Source organism: Hipposideros armiger, unplaced genomic scaffold (genome assembly GCF_001890085.2).
Source record: "Hipposideros armiger isolate ML-2016 unplaced genomic scaffold, ASM189008v1 scaffold_213, whole genome shotgun sequence".
Classification (NCBI taxonomy): Eukaryota; Metazoa; Chordata; class Mammalia; order Chiroptera; family Hipposideridae; genus Hipposideros; species Hipposideros armiger.
In genome coordinates this window covers 2,057,249-2,074,146 of record NW_017731563.1, presented here as the reverse complement: position 1 = coordinate 2,074,146, position 16,898 = coordinate 2,057,249, and the positions used below count along the sequence as shown (strand labels likewise).

The following is a 16,898-nucleotide window of genomic DNA, read 5'->3' as shown; positions in this document are numbered from 1 at the left end:
AAACAGGATTATGTGACATAGTTTTTGAGGCTTTAGAGAAGTGCCTTGGGTTTTCTAGAAAGAATCCATTATATACGTTTCCCAAAACTGGCTTTTTCCCCAAAATTTTAAAGTTATTTGGGTTGGGAGAAGAATAGAAAATTAAACAACTGGAAAATGAGCTACAAACTATTGAGGTGGATGATGTTAATTCTGAGCAATTTGATAGAGAGTGATTTTTATATAAAAGCAAGTCTTCATACACAGATAGACAATTATAGTGACATAGAAAAAAGCTTCTGGCAATTTTACTTAGAAAAGTCTTGTCTGGGGGTTATGCATAGCAAGAGACAGAGAGTCTCTTGGCCCGTATGGATATGTTCATAGTGAAGGTGGGAAAAATCTGGTTTTCTTTGCTTGAAATTCAAGGTCCCTGAACAGAGAGAATGAAGTACAGAAAGGGTCATTCAGGGAAAGTAAGCTGAGCATCCACTTTCTTTTAAATAGCAAGCAGAAGTTAAAGGCTTTTCATGTTAAAATTGTGTAAGTGTCATAGGCTGGATTCTTGTCTTGTGTTGGTTAGCCATAGTCGTGTCTTGGGAGGCCAGGCCAGCTAGTCCATGCAGCCATACCACTATCCACCATCATTCGCCTAAGAAGAATTAGAAATAACATTTTATGACTCATCAAGTGATTTCACATCCCATTTAATACTAATGTCAAAGCCAAATTATTGACAGAATTCTTGGAAGAAAATAATTAGTCCTTTGTACAGTTAATTTTACAAACCTAAGTTAACACAGTGCTAATTGACCCTGTACCTCTATATCCTTAAATTAGAAAATGCAACCCAGTAACTGTAAAACACACTGGGAACCTTGGTTTTTGAGGGACAAGATTGTGTTACTAGCTCATTCCAGGTCAGGACAGTGTGACATGCTTTCTGGCCCCGAGACTCTGACTGTGGAGTCCGTAGTACAGCAGGTAGCATGTTTACACTGAGTTTATGTCAGTGTTTTAACAAGTTAGACTCCTTTTGTCATGGATCCTACTGTGTTAACAATTCTATGGCTGGTTAGATTAACATATGATAATGATTCAGTATTTGAACTGATGAGGCATGTCTCTTGTCCCTTTCTCTGTGAAATTCTAATTTGTAGTGAGTGGCTCAGAACACTCCGATTTGAATTATCCTATTTATCCAAAAAGTCACTATTAAATAAAGATGAAGTTAGTAATTTTTAAATCACTGGTTTGAGTCAGCTTTACTTTTTGGTTGTAGACCAAAAAGGGTTAGTTACTTTGATGATGTAACTCTCCAGTTTAAATTGACTGCTTAATGGGTGAATAAAACCCTACTGCAATCCAGACATAGTATTTAAGGAATAGTTTCTGTCCTTGTTTATCATTGAAAAGCACTAGACTCTATATTTTTAAACTATTCTTTCTTAAGCATATCAATAGTCTTTCAAGTATCCAAGTATCTAAGAGCCTCTAGGTCTTGCGGACTGGTGATGCTGTTGGTAATATTTTAGGGCACTGAATTGTGCAACTAACAAAATTAAATTTGAATTTGATGTATACTCAAATGTAGCTCAATCAGAGGAGATTAAGGGATTTTCCTTTGTATATGAAACTATCAAAAAATAGCTACCAATTAGATAAAATAAAGAACAAGAAGGTATGTTCTTTTTAAAAGATTAAAGCTTCTTTTACACTAAAAATGAGGTTCTTTTTTCTATTTCAGTGTAAAACTTGTTCTGAGCCAAAACAGATAACTAGTTCATCTGCCATCTACAGCAACCCCAATCTCATCAAGCCAATTCCAGTGAAGCCCAATGAAAACAAGCAACAGCACATACCTCAGCCCAGCCAGGTACACAGTTTTATTTTACTTTTTTCAATTACAGTTGACATTCAATCTTATGTAAGTTTTAGCTATATAGCATAGTGGCTAGACATCAAGATTCTTAAAGAACCCAGAGTATATAGTCAAGGGAGGGCTTGGTGCTGTTCGAAGATGCCTAAGGTAAATCCAAAAAAGAGAGATGACAAATTAGAGATTTTTTTCATTATTAATAATTTACTATTCCTCAAAGGGGTTAAAATTTTTACTTTGGGCATTTACCGTACTCTGTGCTAATCTCTTGTGGACTTGAACTCCTTAGTGGATAATGTATTTTTAGAAAAACAACACACTCTCAGAATTGACAGGAATATTACCCACCAGGCCGGATTCTGCTGCGGTTGGTGGTTGGTTTGCCAAGGCCACTGAGAGAATGACAGCCACAGCAACAAAACTCAGTTTACCATTTCTGAGCACCTCCTTTGTACCAGGTGCAGTGCTGTATACATAGAGTGGGATTCCTGTCCTAGGGAGTGCTACAAAATTCTGCTTTAGACATGATGATTTGTCATTGTGTTTGCATCTAAAATAGTAACATGACAGCAGTTTTTGTATGAGTGTAAATACATATATCGATATTTCAGAATAGTAAAGCATTAACAAAATTGCCAATCTGCAAGGCCCATTACTGATTGTAAATAATGTGGCTATTTCCATTTCTTATGGTTATTCCTCATTAAAGTTTTTTTAAAAAGGAATTGGTTTAAATCAATTTTGAAAATGAACATGGAGCCAAAAGACATAAAGATTGATTAATGAAAGTCTTGTACTGAATTTTTTTTTAAGTCTTTTCTTATTATCTTTTTGCTTTCTTTTATTGTTTGCTTTTCATGGAAATTTTTTTTTTTACTAGAGAAATCAGAATATGTTGACTTGACAATGAGCCTCCTGTTTTCTTAGCCCAACAATACAGAAAGCAACAGAAAGAGGTACACATGGTATAGGACAGGAAGAAAGCAGCTTTGTAACTGGCCAGGCCAAGGTAGATTTTATCTATTTGATGATGTTTTTAAAGATACTAGTATATAGTTGAAAAGATCAAGTTAGATTAAATGATATATTTCTCTCCTGTCCTAAATTTCTGTAATTCTATGAAAAGCTACCAGGAATTCTGAAATCCTCATATTCCTTTGTATTTGCAGGATCGTCTTACACTTTGCAAGGTTAGATGCCTTCCTGTTGAAGAGATTGTTTAGCTCTTAGTACATACAATATAATTTTGTACCATAGTGGTCCCAAGTCTGTGAAACCCAGGCCCATTAAGGATCATACTTCTGTTTCATCAATCAATAGATATAACAGCTATCTTGGGAGTGGGAGGGGAGAATGCTGTGAAAATTTTTGGCATTAAAAAGGTCTCAAGTTTGTGAAGTTTTACAATTAAGTTTTTTCATCCTCTCTAATTGATCCTTTGTAAATAGAAGAAATCATCTATTAGGAGAGTTATGCCCCCCCATATTACCAAATTGTGTGTAGACCCGTTTTGAGACATTTTTATTTTTTCCAGACCTTAGACCCTGAACTCCAGCACTTGTCCTTGACAGCGCTCTTTGGGAAGCATGACAGAGCCCGATGTCAGGAAACTGGGAGGCCTCCACAGACCCTCCACCAGCACCAGCAGCAGCAAGAGAAGCCTCCAGTTAGGCAGGGGGTTGTGCGTTCCCTGTCCTATGAGGAACCCAAAAGACACTCGCCCCACAATGAGAAGCAGTTCTGTCCAGCCATTCAGAAACTCCTGGTCAGGAGTGCAGACCTCCATCCATTGTCAGAGCTTCCTGAAAACCGACCCTGCGAAAATGGCAGCACCCACTCTGCTGGGGAAGTTTTTACTGGACCTGATCAGTCACGATCTCCCCAGGCTACTGGGACTTCTCATTGTGTGCACAGTGCTTCCAGAACTCAGAACCTGTTCGAAAAGCTTCACAGTGCCCCAGGAGCAGGGAAGTGTGATCCCAGTGCACCAGCCCCTGCCAGCTCAGCTGCCCCAGGCTTCAGCTCGGCCCTGACTGCTGCCGCCCCTGCCACTCAGCCACAACTGGTACACTTCAATGGCTCCCTTCCGCCTCAGGCGCTAGGACGTCAGGCTCCTGGAAGAGAACAGTCTGCATGCCCAAGACAAATGCTCCCCGTCTCTGGCAATCAGACTAGTGGTTCTGGAGTGATCTCCCCTCACGAGTTACTGAAAAAGCTTCAGATTGTGCAGCAGGAGCAGCAGCTGCACGTTTCTCACCGACCAGCCTTGGCAGCCAAGTTTCCTGTGGTGACTCAGAGCTCTAGACCAGGGAACCCCTTGGAGTCCTGGATCAACAAGACATCCAGCACAGAAAGGCAGGCTCCTCTTTTCCAGGTAAATATCTACTGGGGTGGGGGTAAGATGGGGGGTTATTACTGTAACGCAGTGAAATTTAGAATCGGACTCTGTGTTCTAGGGACCTTTCTGTTTAGAATAGGGTGCCAAAGCCACTTCTGTGCCTCTGATTATCACCTTAACTTCCTGCCTGGAAAGAGAATCTTTTCTTTGCTAAGCAACCTGGGAGCCTCCCTCTTTTCAGAGATGCTTTATTTGTAGTTAAATCTTTGCACTATTTTAAGATCTGAAGACATGGACATGGACATAGGAAAAAACATAGACATGGGGGGAAATTCCCTAACCTCTGACTATGCAAACTTATGGTCTGCTTTGAAATCATTCTGGGATGGCAAACATCTGACCTCTTCTTGTGATTTCAGTCCCCAGTGAATTGTTGTTTATCCCTTTACTTGGTAACCATTTCTGAGCACTACTCCCAGCCAGCCACTGTGCTTGCGTGCGGTACATTGTGATAAGGGCACAGACGCACTGCCCAGCAGAGCCCACTGCCCTGGGGGCACTTGAAGGCAACAGAAAAAAACGGTTAAAGCCTGAAAGGTGCAGCCAGCTGTTGTCTGTGTCACAGCACAGCTTCATGAAGGTCAGGAGAGGGATGAGTGTGCATCCGCCACACCCACCCACATACACAGACTTCCAGATGGGAGGAAATAGTCTATCCTTCAAAGAAGATGGCGCTCTGTGTTCATCATAACTTAAAACAGTGAGAAAACAACAAGGTAGTCCATTGCCTGAGGGTAACATCTGGAGATCGGACTTTTTTTCCCCATTTGAATTAGTACAAATTCACTGAAACTGCATTGAGTTTTAAAATTAGGAAGTTTTCCCTATGTGTTACACATATCATCTTTGGTGGTTTGTCATGTTTTGGTAAGTAGCTTATAATGGTTCCTCAAAAATCATTCACTTTTTTTGAAAGCATGAAGATTGTAAGCATGTAGCATAAGTCTGTGTCTGAGGCCTGCATCAGAGTGCTCTGTTTCTGATTAGTTAAATCTCAAATCCGGGTACCTACTGCTATAGAAACAGAGTTTGTCACTTGCCCTCATCCTCACTTCAATGTAATATTGTCCCCTTTTTTACATCTGATTTTTTCTCTTTGGTGATTTAGATCAGACACTTGGAAAATTGGGATTGATGATTTGACATAAATGTCCACACACACAATTCCCTTTTCTTTCCAGTGCTCACAGGTGTGGAGCCGAGTAATAAGCACACACTGTCAGCCCACACTACTCTTAATAGTGCTGCCTGTCCCCTGCGGGAGCAGATAGGGACAGTTAAGGAAACAACCTGCCTTCCTCAGGCTCATTTCTGCCCCCAAAGCTACCAAGGGAGTGACCATAAAATCACAGCAGCTCCTGGATTGCTGGCTTTATGCCCTCTCCTTGAGTACTTGTAGGGCATTTGGAGGTCGATAAGTAACATCCTTTTTCTCACCTGAGTTAGAAACAGATGAGAGAAAGCTGTAGGAGTCAGTCAGGGATCACAAGGTCACTTGCATAACTGGAGAAGCCATTGGAAAGCTTGGTTTTAGGTCTGTTTGCTGAGTGAGGTGACAGACTCGCCCAGACAGATAAGTCGCAGGCAGTGCTGGGCACGACCAGCCCCGGGGGCTGCCCCTGCAGCCTGAGTGTGGGGAAGCAGAAAGCTACACTCTGCAAGCAGGCAGGTCCTATCAGGAAAGGACCCAGGAGGAGTGGACCTGAGAATCACGCCTCGCTCCTGGTGAGGAGTGAGGAGGCTGCTCTCACAGCGGCTCCTCCATGGAGAAATCAGGAGTGGAGATGTGTGTGCCTCCAACTCGCACAGATCAGAGTAGTAGACAGCGAGGCCCAAGGAAAAGGCCAGCAGTCCTAAATGCATGTTGCCAAGTGATGACAGTAAAGCAGGAAAATAAAATACGACTTCCGAGGCCAAGCTTTATATGCAGTGGGAACAGTAATCACCAAGCAGCCTGTCAGAGCTGCTTAGAAACGACAAGGGAAGTGTGTGGAGAGCTGACCAGGAACCAGTTCTCCTCAGCTTTGCCCATCTGGAAGTTGTCAACAATTAAGATTTAAACTCATCTCTTCCCCTCCTGCAGATGAGCGGCCTCTGTCTCTGTACCTGTTGTTTCAATGAGTTGCTACTTACTTCCACCCTCTGTATGTATTTTCCATGAACAGGTCATCTCCCCTCAGCCCATTCCTACTACGGCGGCCCCTTCCCTGCTCATGTCCCCCATGGTGTTCACACACCCCACCTGTAACCCAACGCAGAGGGACAGCGGGCTCTTGCCACTGGGAAGCCAGGACCCAGCTGCTGCCTCCGCCAGCCTCCTGCTGCCCCTGCAGAGCTCAGAGCCCTCCATGCTCACCAGCAGCCCACTCACCAAGCTGCAGCTCCAGGAGGCCCTTCTGTCCCTCATTCAGGTAGGAGGGGCCATCGTCTGCCTTCTTCTTCCTTTACCAATGCTGCTGACTTGATGGGTGCCACTCTGAATTCAGACACAGCCAGTGCCTACTCATTACTCCCCAAGAATAAGAGGATGAGGAGACAGTTCACCCTGAACTACAGTGGCTCTGCACTTAGTTAGCTGGATGACACGCAGAATACAAACTGTGGCTCCTCAAGGGTTTTGTAATCTGGGGGGGCCGCCTGGGTCCTCCAAGCTGTCACCTGTCAGAAAAGAAGGAAGCATACAGTATAGAATTAGGGAGCCACTGAGAGGATTCTGGGTGCTGTGGGGCTCCCAGGGGCCAGCTGGAACAAGTGACAGCACTTAGGGGACAGTCTGAGCTGACTGTCAAGCAAGGAGCAGGCTGGCAGACAGGCAAGTAATGGCCGTGACCGCTAAGAGCGTGTTTTACAAACAGTTTTGAAGCCTGCTGATTAGAACAGGATAGAGTGACGGGACTTCTTTAGTAGCCACATGTCTTCCTTGTCTCGATGAAATAGTAATAACGACAGTAACAGCTCCCACTTCCATAGAGCTTTGTGCCAGGCACTGTTTTAAATGCTTCACGGATATTAATTTATTTAACCCCTATGCAACAACCCTATTGTTTTTCCTGTTTTAGAGACAAGGAAATGGAGGCTAAATGACTGGCCCGAGGTCACACAGCTATTAAAAGGGCAGCACTGGATCCAGCCGCTTGGCTCGGGAGTGCCCCTCCCACACTGCAGCGGGTGGAGGGTGGGGTGCAGGGCTGTGGCCTGGATCGGCCTTGGGCAGCGGGTGGGCAGCTCTCCACCTAGCAAAGCACATCCAAAAATAAACTGGCCTTGAAAAGGGGAATGCTTTTCTCTAGACAGACTTCAGACACCTCAGTTAAGGTATTTAGGTGTTTTTGTGATAGTCTTTAAGAACATTTTTGTGGTACTTTGCTTAAGCTTCAGATGGCTTTTAGGAAGCAGGCTAGCACTTTTGCAGTTGTCTCATTCTACTTAAAAAGAAGGTGGTCTCTATTAGTAAAAACATTAAAAAAAAAAAGATTTTATTGGGTAATTGGGGGAGGGGAACAGACAAGTTGCTGTCCTTTTGTTCTTCAGTCTAGTTGTGGAGGACGTTGCTTCACTGGCCCATGTTGGTATTATCATTGCGCTCTTCCCGGCTGAGGCAGATCAGTCACCGGCCATTGGACCAGCTGCTCACAGCGGCTCTTGGCAGCTCATGCTGGCTGCCAGCCACTCACGCCAGCTGCCAGCCACTCATGGTAGCTCGCTGCAGCCTACATCGTCGCCTGTGACTCATGGCAGCCCAGCTCTAGGTCGAGCTGTTGTTCACCATCTTAGCTGTAGAGGGTGCAGCGTCACTGGCCCTCATGTGGGATCTGAACTGGGGCCCTGCTGCTCAGAGCTGGTGTTCCAAGCCAACTCTTAACCAATGCACCACTCGGCTGGCCCAGTAAAAACATTTTTAAAGGGAACATATTTTAAAATAAAAGGAATGGGCTTAGAAATCAACATCTGAGTATGAAAGCAGAAGAATAATTTTCTAAAGATGGGCAGCAACTGAGTGTGCCTTACTCACTCCCAAGTATCAGCATATTGAGTGTGTTCCAACCCTTTCAGCCATTTGTGATAAGTTCATGAAGACTTAGATGGGACGTCTGTGAGCAATAAAGGAAAAAAGGCCTTTACATTCAAATGTTAAAGTTTATTCCATTTAAATCACCTTGTTCCAGAGGCCTCTGTGCAGGAGCCAGGACTCTGAAGATCTAGAGCAGCCCCTCTGTGTTGCTAGTTAGAAATTATATTTACGTTCCCTCCACTCGCTACATGCATTTTACTTTTTCCCAAGTTTCAGACATGTTTTCCTGATCACCTGTTAGAAGTCACTCAGGCAGTCTGTTTGTAGCTTTTGTCTGTTCTGGGGCACAGTCTCATGCATAGGGACTTTGTGGCCACTTTGTAGGAAAAACAGGGCTAAGTAGTTCTCCTTGTTGCGTGAGAATAATGCTGTGTGTGGGGGATGCCAAGAGAGGATGACGGGGAATGTGAAATGTGGGTGAGTGACTGAAGTGTTAAAAGATCTGGGTGGGAGGGAGAAGTCTCCAGAATTAAAAACAAAACCGCTGATTAGACCTGTGACTCTCCCTCAGCCCTTAGCCGGGTAGAAGAGCCCAGAGATTCCAGTCTCACTGCTGTCCACTTGCTGAGGCTAAATTTTCCATAACTAATGGGAGAGTTATACTGGCTTTGAAGTGAAGCACATTGCAAGTACAATCCTAACGAACGCCAAAAACAAAGTATATGCTTTAGAGGACTTTTAAGAGCCACTAGCAATTCCTAACCAAGCTTTGAGAACCGCTAACCTGGATCACCTCCTCCCTACCCAGCCTTCTTTGGGGACCTCTGTGTTTTCACCAGCAGACCTGGGCTTTCCACAAGTGACCCTCGTTCCATACACCACGTGGCTGGGTTGCCCATCTGTGCTGTGTGCAACACACTGGTTTTCAGTTGAAAACCAGCACGGACCCTGCCTGGCCTCACCTTCAACCCCACCTAACATTCACATGCGCAGTTCAGAACCTAGCAACTGTTAGAGCAAGCAGGTGGAGATGAGCATCTTAGGATCAAAATGCTAGTTCAGCCCAAGCGCAGAAGGAAGCCTTTTGTTTCTGCCAAACAAATCTTATTCCCTTCGATCTTTTTTTGTTTTCCAGAACGATGACAACTTCTTAAATATAATCTACGAAGCTTATCTCTTCAGCATGACACAAGCAGCCACGAAAAAGACTTTCTGAAAGCAGATCATTTTCAAATGATTTTCAAGGTCTTCCAGCTCAAGGTTCTTTCATGTTAAGTGGTGTTACCCTAAATGTTTCTGCCTTTTTAAAAAAGTATGTATAATATGAAGTAAAATATTTCAGACTTTCTTTCAGTCAAGGTTTTAAAAGAAAAAAAAAATTACATCCCTCAGTACACTGGTACTAAGACTTGAGTGGGTAGAAAGTCCTTTGCTCATATCACACAGTAAGTGCAATGCTTAAATTATTTTTTTCTTACATGTATGGGGCCATTTCGAGAAGATTTAGCCTCTCCATAGGGACGGCTGTTCTGAAAACTTGGTTTCTTTTCTATTAGCTCTGGTTATTCTGTGAACACTGTGTAGGTCCCATTGCCGAGCTCCGTGTGCTACTGTGATGCTGACCACCAGGTGGCAGTGTCCCCTCACAGACGAACCTGCACGGCCCTTACCCAGCCTGTGGAAGTAATGCTGGTTTCCGGACAAAGTAACCTTTTATTTGTAAAAGTCCAATTGGCATGTTTTCCCCGGGATTCTGAAGGGAAATTATTTCTAAAGGTATTTATAGCTGGTTTGTAGAGGATAGCCGTTCTAGGAGCCCACAAATGGCCCAGATTTCCAGTAACACTTCATTTATCCCCGCTCATGTTGTTTCTTTTGGACCAACCAGCAGAGTATGCCTGCCTGTGCTTCCAAATGAACGTTTTATCATTTTTAGCAAAACGTGCTGAGAAGAAGGTCACAGAAGATTTTAAAGCCTTTTCTTAGCCTCTGAGGATAGATAGTAGACTGTTCAGGGACATAATGATATGGATTCTTCAAGCTTTGAGCAGATTGATTTTTATGTTCACAGAGATGAGGAGCTTAATCTTGGAAGGAGTCAGACGAGCCCTTGCCAAGCTGTTAAAAGCCCAAAAGAGTGGGCATGGGGATTAGTCCCTGTGGAGTATTAGTAATAAATAAAGCTTTGCATTTCTACAGCCCTTTTTATTCCTGGATCATAAAAAGATCTCTATATGACTGCACAGAAGACAGGTTTTATTCTCCTTTTATAGGTCATAAAAGGGTGCATGGGAAAAGTAGGTTTCCTCACAGCTTCTGAGGTCAAGATTTGGGCTTTCAGCTTCAGACCCTAATTCAGGCATGCCGTCAAAAAAGGGTTTATGGGAAGACCACCTCCCCACTTCCCACAGGAGTGTACTTTTTCTTCTGAGGAGGAGAATTGGGCATGACTCTTACTGAACCCTTGTTTTGTGCCATATTCAGGCTGAGGGGCCTACTGGCACCTCCTACATTTAGGAAGGAACTGTTTCTTTTGTTTCTTTGATATCTCCTACAACATCTAACAGAGTGAAAAACGCTTGTGACTTTCTAACAAAATACTTGGAATTATATAATTGCTTAGATATTTCAGTGTTCTTATAAGGAGAATGGGTCAAGGAGAGAGACACACATGGATCTGTTACCCCAAAATCAATGACTGTGCTCACTTCAGCAACACATATACTAAAACTGGAACAAAATCAATGATATACTTCACTACTGGCCAAACTTTAAAAAAAAAATCTCTTTGATCTTAATTACATGTTTAGAATTACTTCTCTTCGCTAGGGAAAAATTAATTACATTTTAAATGTTGCTAATATATGTGGGGTAGCAAATGCGTAACCTCATGAAATATTTCTTTTTTTACTTCAGCATTAAATCAAATGAAATAGAAAGAAATATCAAGAGTAGCACCTAATGTGAAAAGGTGCACATGACATGACAGAGGCAGGAACCCAAGCCCAGCATGGTCAGACCTACACTGCCAGCTTCTCTCAGGCCTTTTTAGGTCAATGCCACAGTGATCTGTTTGAAAAATAATAAGTTTCCCATCCTTTACTGGAATGATCTACTTTAAAAGTGACGGTCCAATTCATTTAAACCAAAGACTAAGCCTCCCTCTTAAGGTATATTTGGTGATGCAGTGCTTATTCGTTCTATATGGCAAAGCAGGTAAGAGCTTCTTTGTACAAAAAGCCTTCTCTAGAAAGAGCCCGAGAAATAGATTAAAAGGCACCCAAATTTAGATTTCATGTGTAAATTAACTTTTTTTTCCCACTCTGACCCCAAATTGTGAGACCATCGCAGACCCCACTCCTAGGTGTCACTGACTCCCAGACAGCAGTTTTAAGCTAATAAAATCTCAAATGGAGCCCTGAGATTTTGTTCTTAAAGGCAGCATTATCCAATGCAGTGGATTTCAACCTTGGAGAAGTGAGGAAGTCAGTTCTGCCTGGTGTCGGGGACAGATCACATAGCCTTTGTCACACAGACTTGCCTTCCGTTCCTGGACAAGTGAACTTTTACAGCACACTGATTTCTGATTTGTAAAATGAAAGTAATACCCACTTCACAGGGTCCTTACGAGGATCAACTAGGACAACATATATAAAATGCCTCCTCCTGCCATGTCCTCTAGAAGGACGAGTTCCTTCCTGCCCCCTCTGCCTTGTCTGTGTGGTCAGTCCTCCGACCGACTGTTGGGATGCGGCCTGCAGCTGAAGTGGTCTTCACCTGCCAGCCACCATGACCTACGTGTTCAGGCTGATATTGACACATCGATGGTTTCTTTACTGTGCCCTCTTCTCCCTTCATTCCTTTATCAATAAAGTGAAAATAGTTATGCTTATCCCTTCATACCAAAGGAAGTGCCATGAGCTCTATAAGACAAAGATGTCAGTTTAACCCAAGATGGTACAAGGTGTGATCAAACAATATGGGGAATGTTTAAATTTTTTTAAAAAAATTATTACAATAAGACACATTGCCATTAATCCCCTTCAAAACACTCCCCCTCACTTTGAACACACTTGTCCCATCATCCTTGCCACTTTCTGAAGCAGTTCTGGAAGTCCTCTTTTGTGAGTGTCTTTAGAGACACTGTCATTGGCTGCGTCGATGTCCTGAATCATTTTAACTTTGAGGAAGAGCCAGAAGTCACACAGTGCCAGATCCGGTGAATAAGGTGGATGAGGACACACTAATTTTTTTTTTTTTAAGATTTTATTGGTGAGTTAGGGGAGGGGGACAGACAAGTTGCCGTCCTTTTGTTCTTCAGTCTAGTTGTGGAGGACATCGCTTCACTGGCCCATGTTGGTATTATCATTGCGCTCTTCCGGGTGAGGCAGTCGGTCGCCGGCCCTTGGACGGCCTCTCACGGCAGCCCACTGCAGCCCCACTGCAGCCTACGCCGTCGCCAGCCACTCAAGGCAGCCCAGCTTCAGGTCGAGCTGTTGTTCACCATCTTAGCTGTACAAGGCACAGCATCACTGGTTCATGTGGGATCCGAACCGGGGCCCTGCTGCTCAGAGCTCACACTCCCAAGCCAACTCTTAACCAACTGAGCCACTCGGCTGGCCCCATAATTTTTTTGATAGAAATTGCCATACCAGAAATGATGTGTGACATGGAGCATTGTCATGATGGAGAATGGATTATGGAACACTTTAAAACACACCTTTTCTCAATCGTAGTTCACACCCGACTGACTGCACCAAACAGGTTAAAACTTGTCACACACTGTTACTAAGGTTCAATGCGCCATTTCCCGTATTGAAGATCCCTGCCTTTCCATTGGATGGCACTTGGCAGCAGTATTCACTGTATTGTTTAATCACCACGGAAAGGCTTCGTGTCACACATCACTTCTGGTACAGCAACTTCTGTCAAAAACTACGGTGTGCCCTCATCCACCTTATTCACCGGACCTGGCACCATGCGACCTCTGGCTCTTCCCCAAAGTCAAAATGATTCAGGACATCGAGGCAGCCACGACAGTGCAACTAAAGGCAATCATGAAAGAGGACTTCCAGAACTGCTTCAGAAAGTATTGTTACTGCTCTACATTTATGAGCAAAGCACCATTTTAATTGCAAAGTGAGAGAAGGAGTGCTATTTAGTAGAATTTATAGTCCCTGAATAGCCTGAAAAGACACAACGTTGCTCAATCTCCCCATTTAGAAAGCCAGGCATAGTGGCCATTGCAGAACGAGAGAAACCTTTGTTAGGATCTTCAAGAACTCTATTATGCTGTCCCAGCCCTGCTGATACCCACAACTGGCTTCTTCCAAGTCATCCAAAAGGTAGGTAGGCCCAGGGCAAAAAAATCCCAGGCTGAGGCTCTCCTATGAAGGCACACATTGTTTGCATCTGGTAAGTTCATCCTTTCCTCAAACACTATTACCCAACACCTTTCTCATGTCCCGGGGACACACAGGACTCTGCTTTCTTCCTCTTGAATAAGGAGGGTGCAAATCAGAGAAGAAAATGCCTTTCCTCCTAAAGAAATTCCAACTATTGAGTAACATTAGCCCTCTTTTCTCTTGGGTGCTAAAGGGAAAACCAACAGTTGACACAAGGCTTATATTCCTGGGTGTTAAATACTAAGGATGGGAGGTGTCGCATCACAGACCAAGCCTCTGAACACCAGGTTTCACTTGGGTTCAACCATATGCCAGTACAAACACAGGAGAGGAGAGGAGTTCAGTGTTGAACTCTAAAGACAGTTCTTTGTTCGGCAGGGGTGCAGTGGGGTGGAAGTGTGGGGTGCAGTGTTAGGAGTGATATCTTCAGACCCGATGGGCAAATTGGCTGCTCACCCCTCCTAGCAACAGAGACCTTTTCCATAGTGCTCGCTCTGTTCAGACACATGTCTATCAACAAAAGTAGCTTGCTGCCCAGGCTTTGTAATGTCAAGCCATCTTTAAGGTTAAATTTATTATTTGCAACCAGCAGGTTGTAACGACACTTCATCATGCAGTTGCCTAGCTGCACAGGTTGTTGGGTCTCACTAGCATTTTGCTGAATACTTGATTTTAGGTTTCAAGTGCTCACCATCCTCCTCCCTCTTACAATTAAGGGAGTGAGAGAGGCACTTACAAATACTTGGTATATTTAACTCAACCTTGTGTATCTAGATAGATTTTCACCAAATTGGCTTATGAGTAATGCCTCCCAACAGCTCAGAGCCTTGAGAAAAGTACACAAACAAAAACTGTGCAAATTATGGTTTTAAAACACCAAGGGAGGTTGAAAGCAGAGCACTGTTGGTAACGTACAGGGGCTGGGCAGTGCAGAAAGGCACTGTGGCCCTGAGCCAGCCAGCACAGCCCAAACCATGCAGCCCAGGTTTCTCGGACAAATTAACTAAGGGCACAGCAGGAAGGAAGTAAAGGATGTTCTAACTAGGCATGAGAAAGGGTGGGAGACCCTACAGTTATAAGCCAAAATCTAAGAATTTCCCTAAAAGTCTGAGGACCAAGAGTAAGGGCACTAAATATCTAGTTAAGATAGAACACCCTGCCGAGGTTGGCTGGTGCTAAAATAGACAGATGCTCATGGAGGTGGTGGGAGTCCACATGCTGAGCAGCAATAAGGCTACCGGTGTAGAAGACTAGATATTCTCAGGGGTACCATGATGGAAGTTGCAAGTCCCGTCCAGCTGTGTCCACAGTTGATTCTATAGAAGACATAACCCTGGAAAAGGAAGCTCCAGCTCCTCCGAGAGATTTTTCTCACTTCCTACCACCTGGCTGGTAGGTGATGCCAATCATGCCTTTCTCAGCACAGAGCCTCAGTAATCCATATAGGAGCTCCAAAGACCAAGATGGCAGCCCCAACCAACATCTAGCTCGCCATGAGCTCCTTATTTCACATGATATAGTGTGAAGAACATGTACTTAGAGTCAAAGAGATCTGGAGTCTCACCCCACCACCTCCTGTCTCTTTCCTCAACCAAGTCAGTGTCAGAGGGGAAAAAAATTATTTTCTGTGTGGTTATCATGCAAACATAGAAATTGTCACTGTGGGTCAGAGAATGGCCATTCATTTTCCACAGTGGAGTTTTTTATTGGACAGTGTCCCCATGGAATGTGCCATGGAAGTGGGGCTGGCTCTTTTAGTCCCATCAGCCTCAAAGGTTAGGTGTATCTCAGCTTCTATGTTGCCATTTATGGCTCTGTCATAAATCTGTCCAGAATTATTTGCTGCTTCTATATTTTCTTCCCATTAGCACTTTCCAGAGTTATGAGTTAAGTTTCATTCCCTTCTGTGTACATGGTAGTTTGCCCAGTGTGCCCAGGGGCTAAGAAACTGGCTTGGAAGAAAATCCATAAACAAACCCTGATAAGACGAGGGGCTCTGTTCTGCAGTGAAATGCCAGACTGTGTGTGAATGTCCATCACCTGTCAGAAGCCTCTGTGATGTCAGCTTAGAGCTATTCCTAGCTTTGCGTTCTTGAAAATTTTTCATCCTCCTCAGTGCTTTTCCTGAGTAGGTAGAGGTGAGAGGAATATGCCTCATTTTGGTTTCATATATCCAGAAAACATATCTATCTTTGCCATCCATTGGAAATGAGCTGCTCTTCCCCAAACTCTTTACCACATGCTAAGTTGGGGCTACTTCATGCATGCATGCATGCATGTATTCACTCAGTAAACATGTGCTGACCTCTCTGTGCAGAGGTACAAAGGTGAATCAGACCTGGTCGCTGGAACTTAAATGAAGAGATAGAGTGTGGCAGGAATGTGGCTGGAGAAAGCATAGCCCAGGCTCTGCAGACAATGGAGAGTCATCGACAATTCAAGCAGGAAGGGCCATAGTCAGATCTTCGTTTCCAGCACCCCCTGGCAGTGAGTACAGGAGGGGATACAGGACAGAGAAGACGGGCAATGGAGATGCCTTTGGGAGGCCTCAGCAGTGGTCCAGGTAGAGAAGGTTGACGGACTGATCTGAGGCAGTAGTAGTTTAGATTTAAAAACGAGAGAGAAGAGATAGATTTAAGAAATATTTAGGAAGCAAAATTGCTAAGACTTAGTTATTGATTATCTGTAGATAGTAAAGGAGAAGTCAAGGATGACCTCCCAAGCTTCTAGCTTGGTTGACTAGGTTGATGATAATGAGATTAAATGAGGAAGTGCTAGCTAGAGCTAATAATAATAACAGCACTACTAATTCTTCATATGTTCCAGACACTATTCTCAGCACTTAGTATATTATTTCATTTGTCCCTCACTGAAACCCTGCAAGGGGTCCCCTATCGTATGGCCGAGGAACCTGCCATTGACTCCATCTGAGGCACTGCAGGCAACATTCCCTTTCTAAGCTTCCCCTGGAGAACCCAGTGCTCATTCTCCATCAACAGGTGCAGTGGTCCTGCCCAGCCTGCTTCTCCCAAGTGCCCTTTCATGCTCGGCTTGAGACCCCGCTGTGACCCTGGCCAAAGCCACTGATGATAAAAAGTGAGCCTGAGGGAGGATTGTGTGAAATGAAAATCCAACCCTTCCATTTCCTGATGAAGACACAGGCTCAGAGAGGAGCCTTGACCTGCCCACGGCTATGCCACAAGCTGCAGGGTGGGGGTGGGGGTG

At 44.1% G+C, this 16,898-nt stretch overlaps 1 protein-coding gene across 3 annotated transcripts in view; it reads left to right on the top strand.

Moving 5' to 3' along the window:
* Positions 1 to 10,461, top strand: part of DCP1B (decapping mRNA 1B) — a 53,710-nt gene extending 43,249 nt beyond the window's left edge. For 2 of the 3 annotated variants that reach the window (XM_019654083.1, XM_019654085.1), the window contains 4 exons: positions 1,727 to 1,855; positions 3,393 to 4,232; positions 6,422 to 6,667; positions 9,404 to 10,461. In XM_019654083.1, the coding sequence (XP_019509628.1) occupies positions 1,727 to 1,855; positions 3,393 to 4,232; positions 6,422 to 6,667; positions 9,404 to 9,484 (1,296 nt within the window). In that variant the 3' untranslated portion in view covers positions 9,485 to 10,461. The remainder of the gene's footprint in view (positions 1 to 1,726; positions 1,856 to 3,392; positions 4,233 to 6,421; positions 6,668 to 9,403) is intronic. The other variant, XM_019654084.1, reaches the window with a different exon arrangement.
* The last annotated feature ends 6,437 nt before the right edge of the window (positions 10,462 to 16,898 follow it).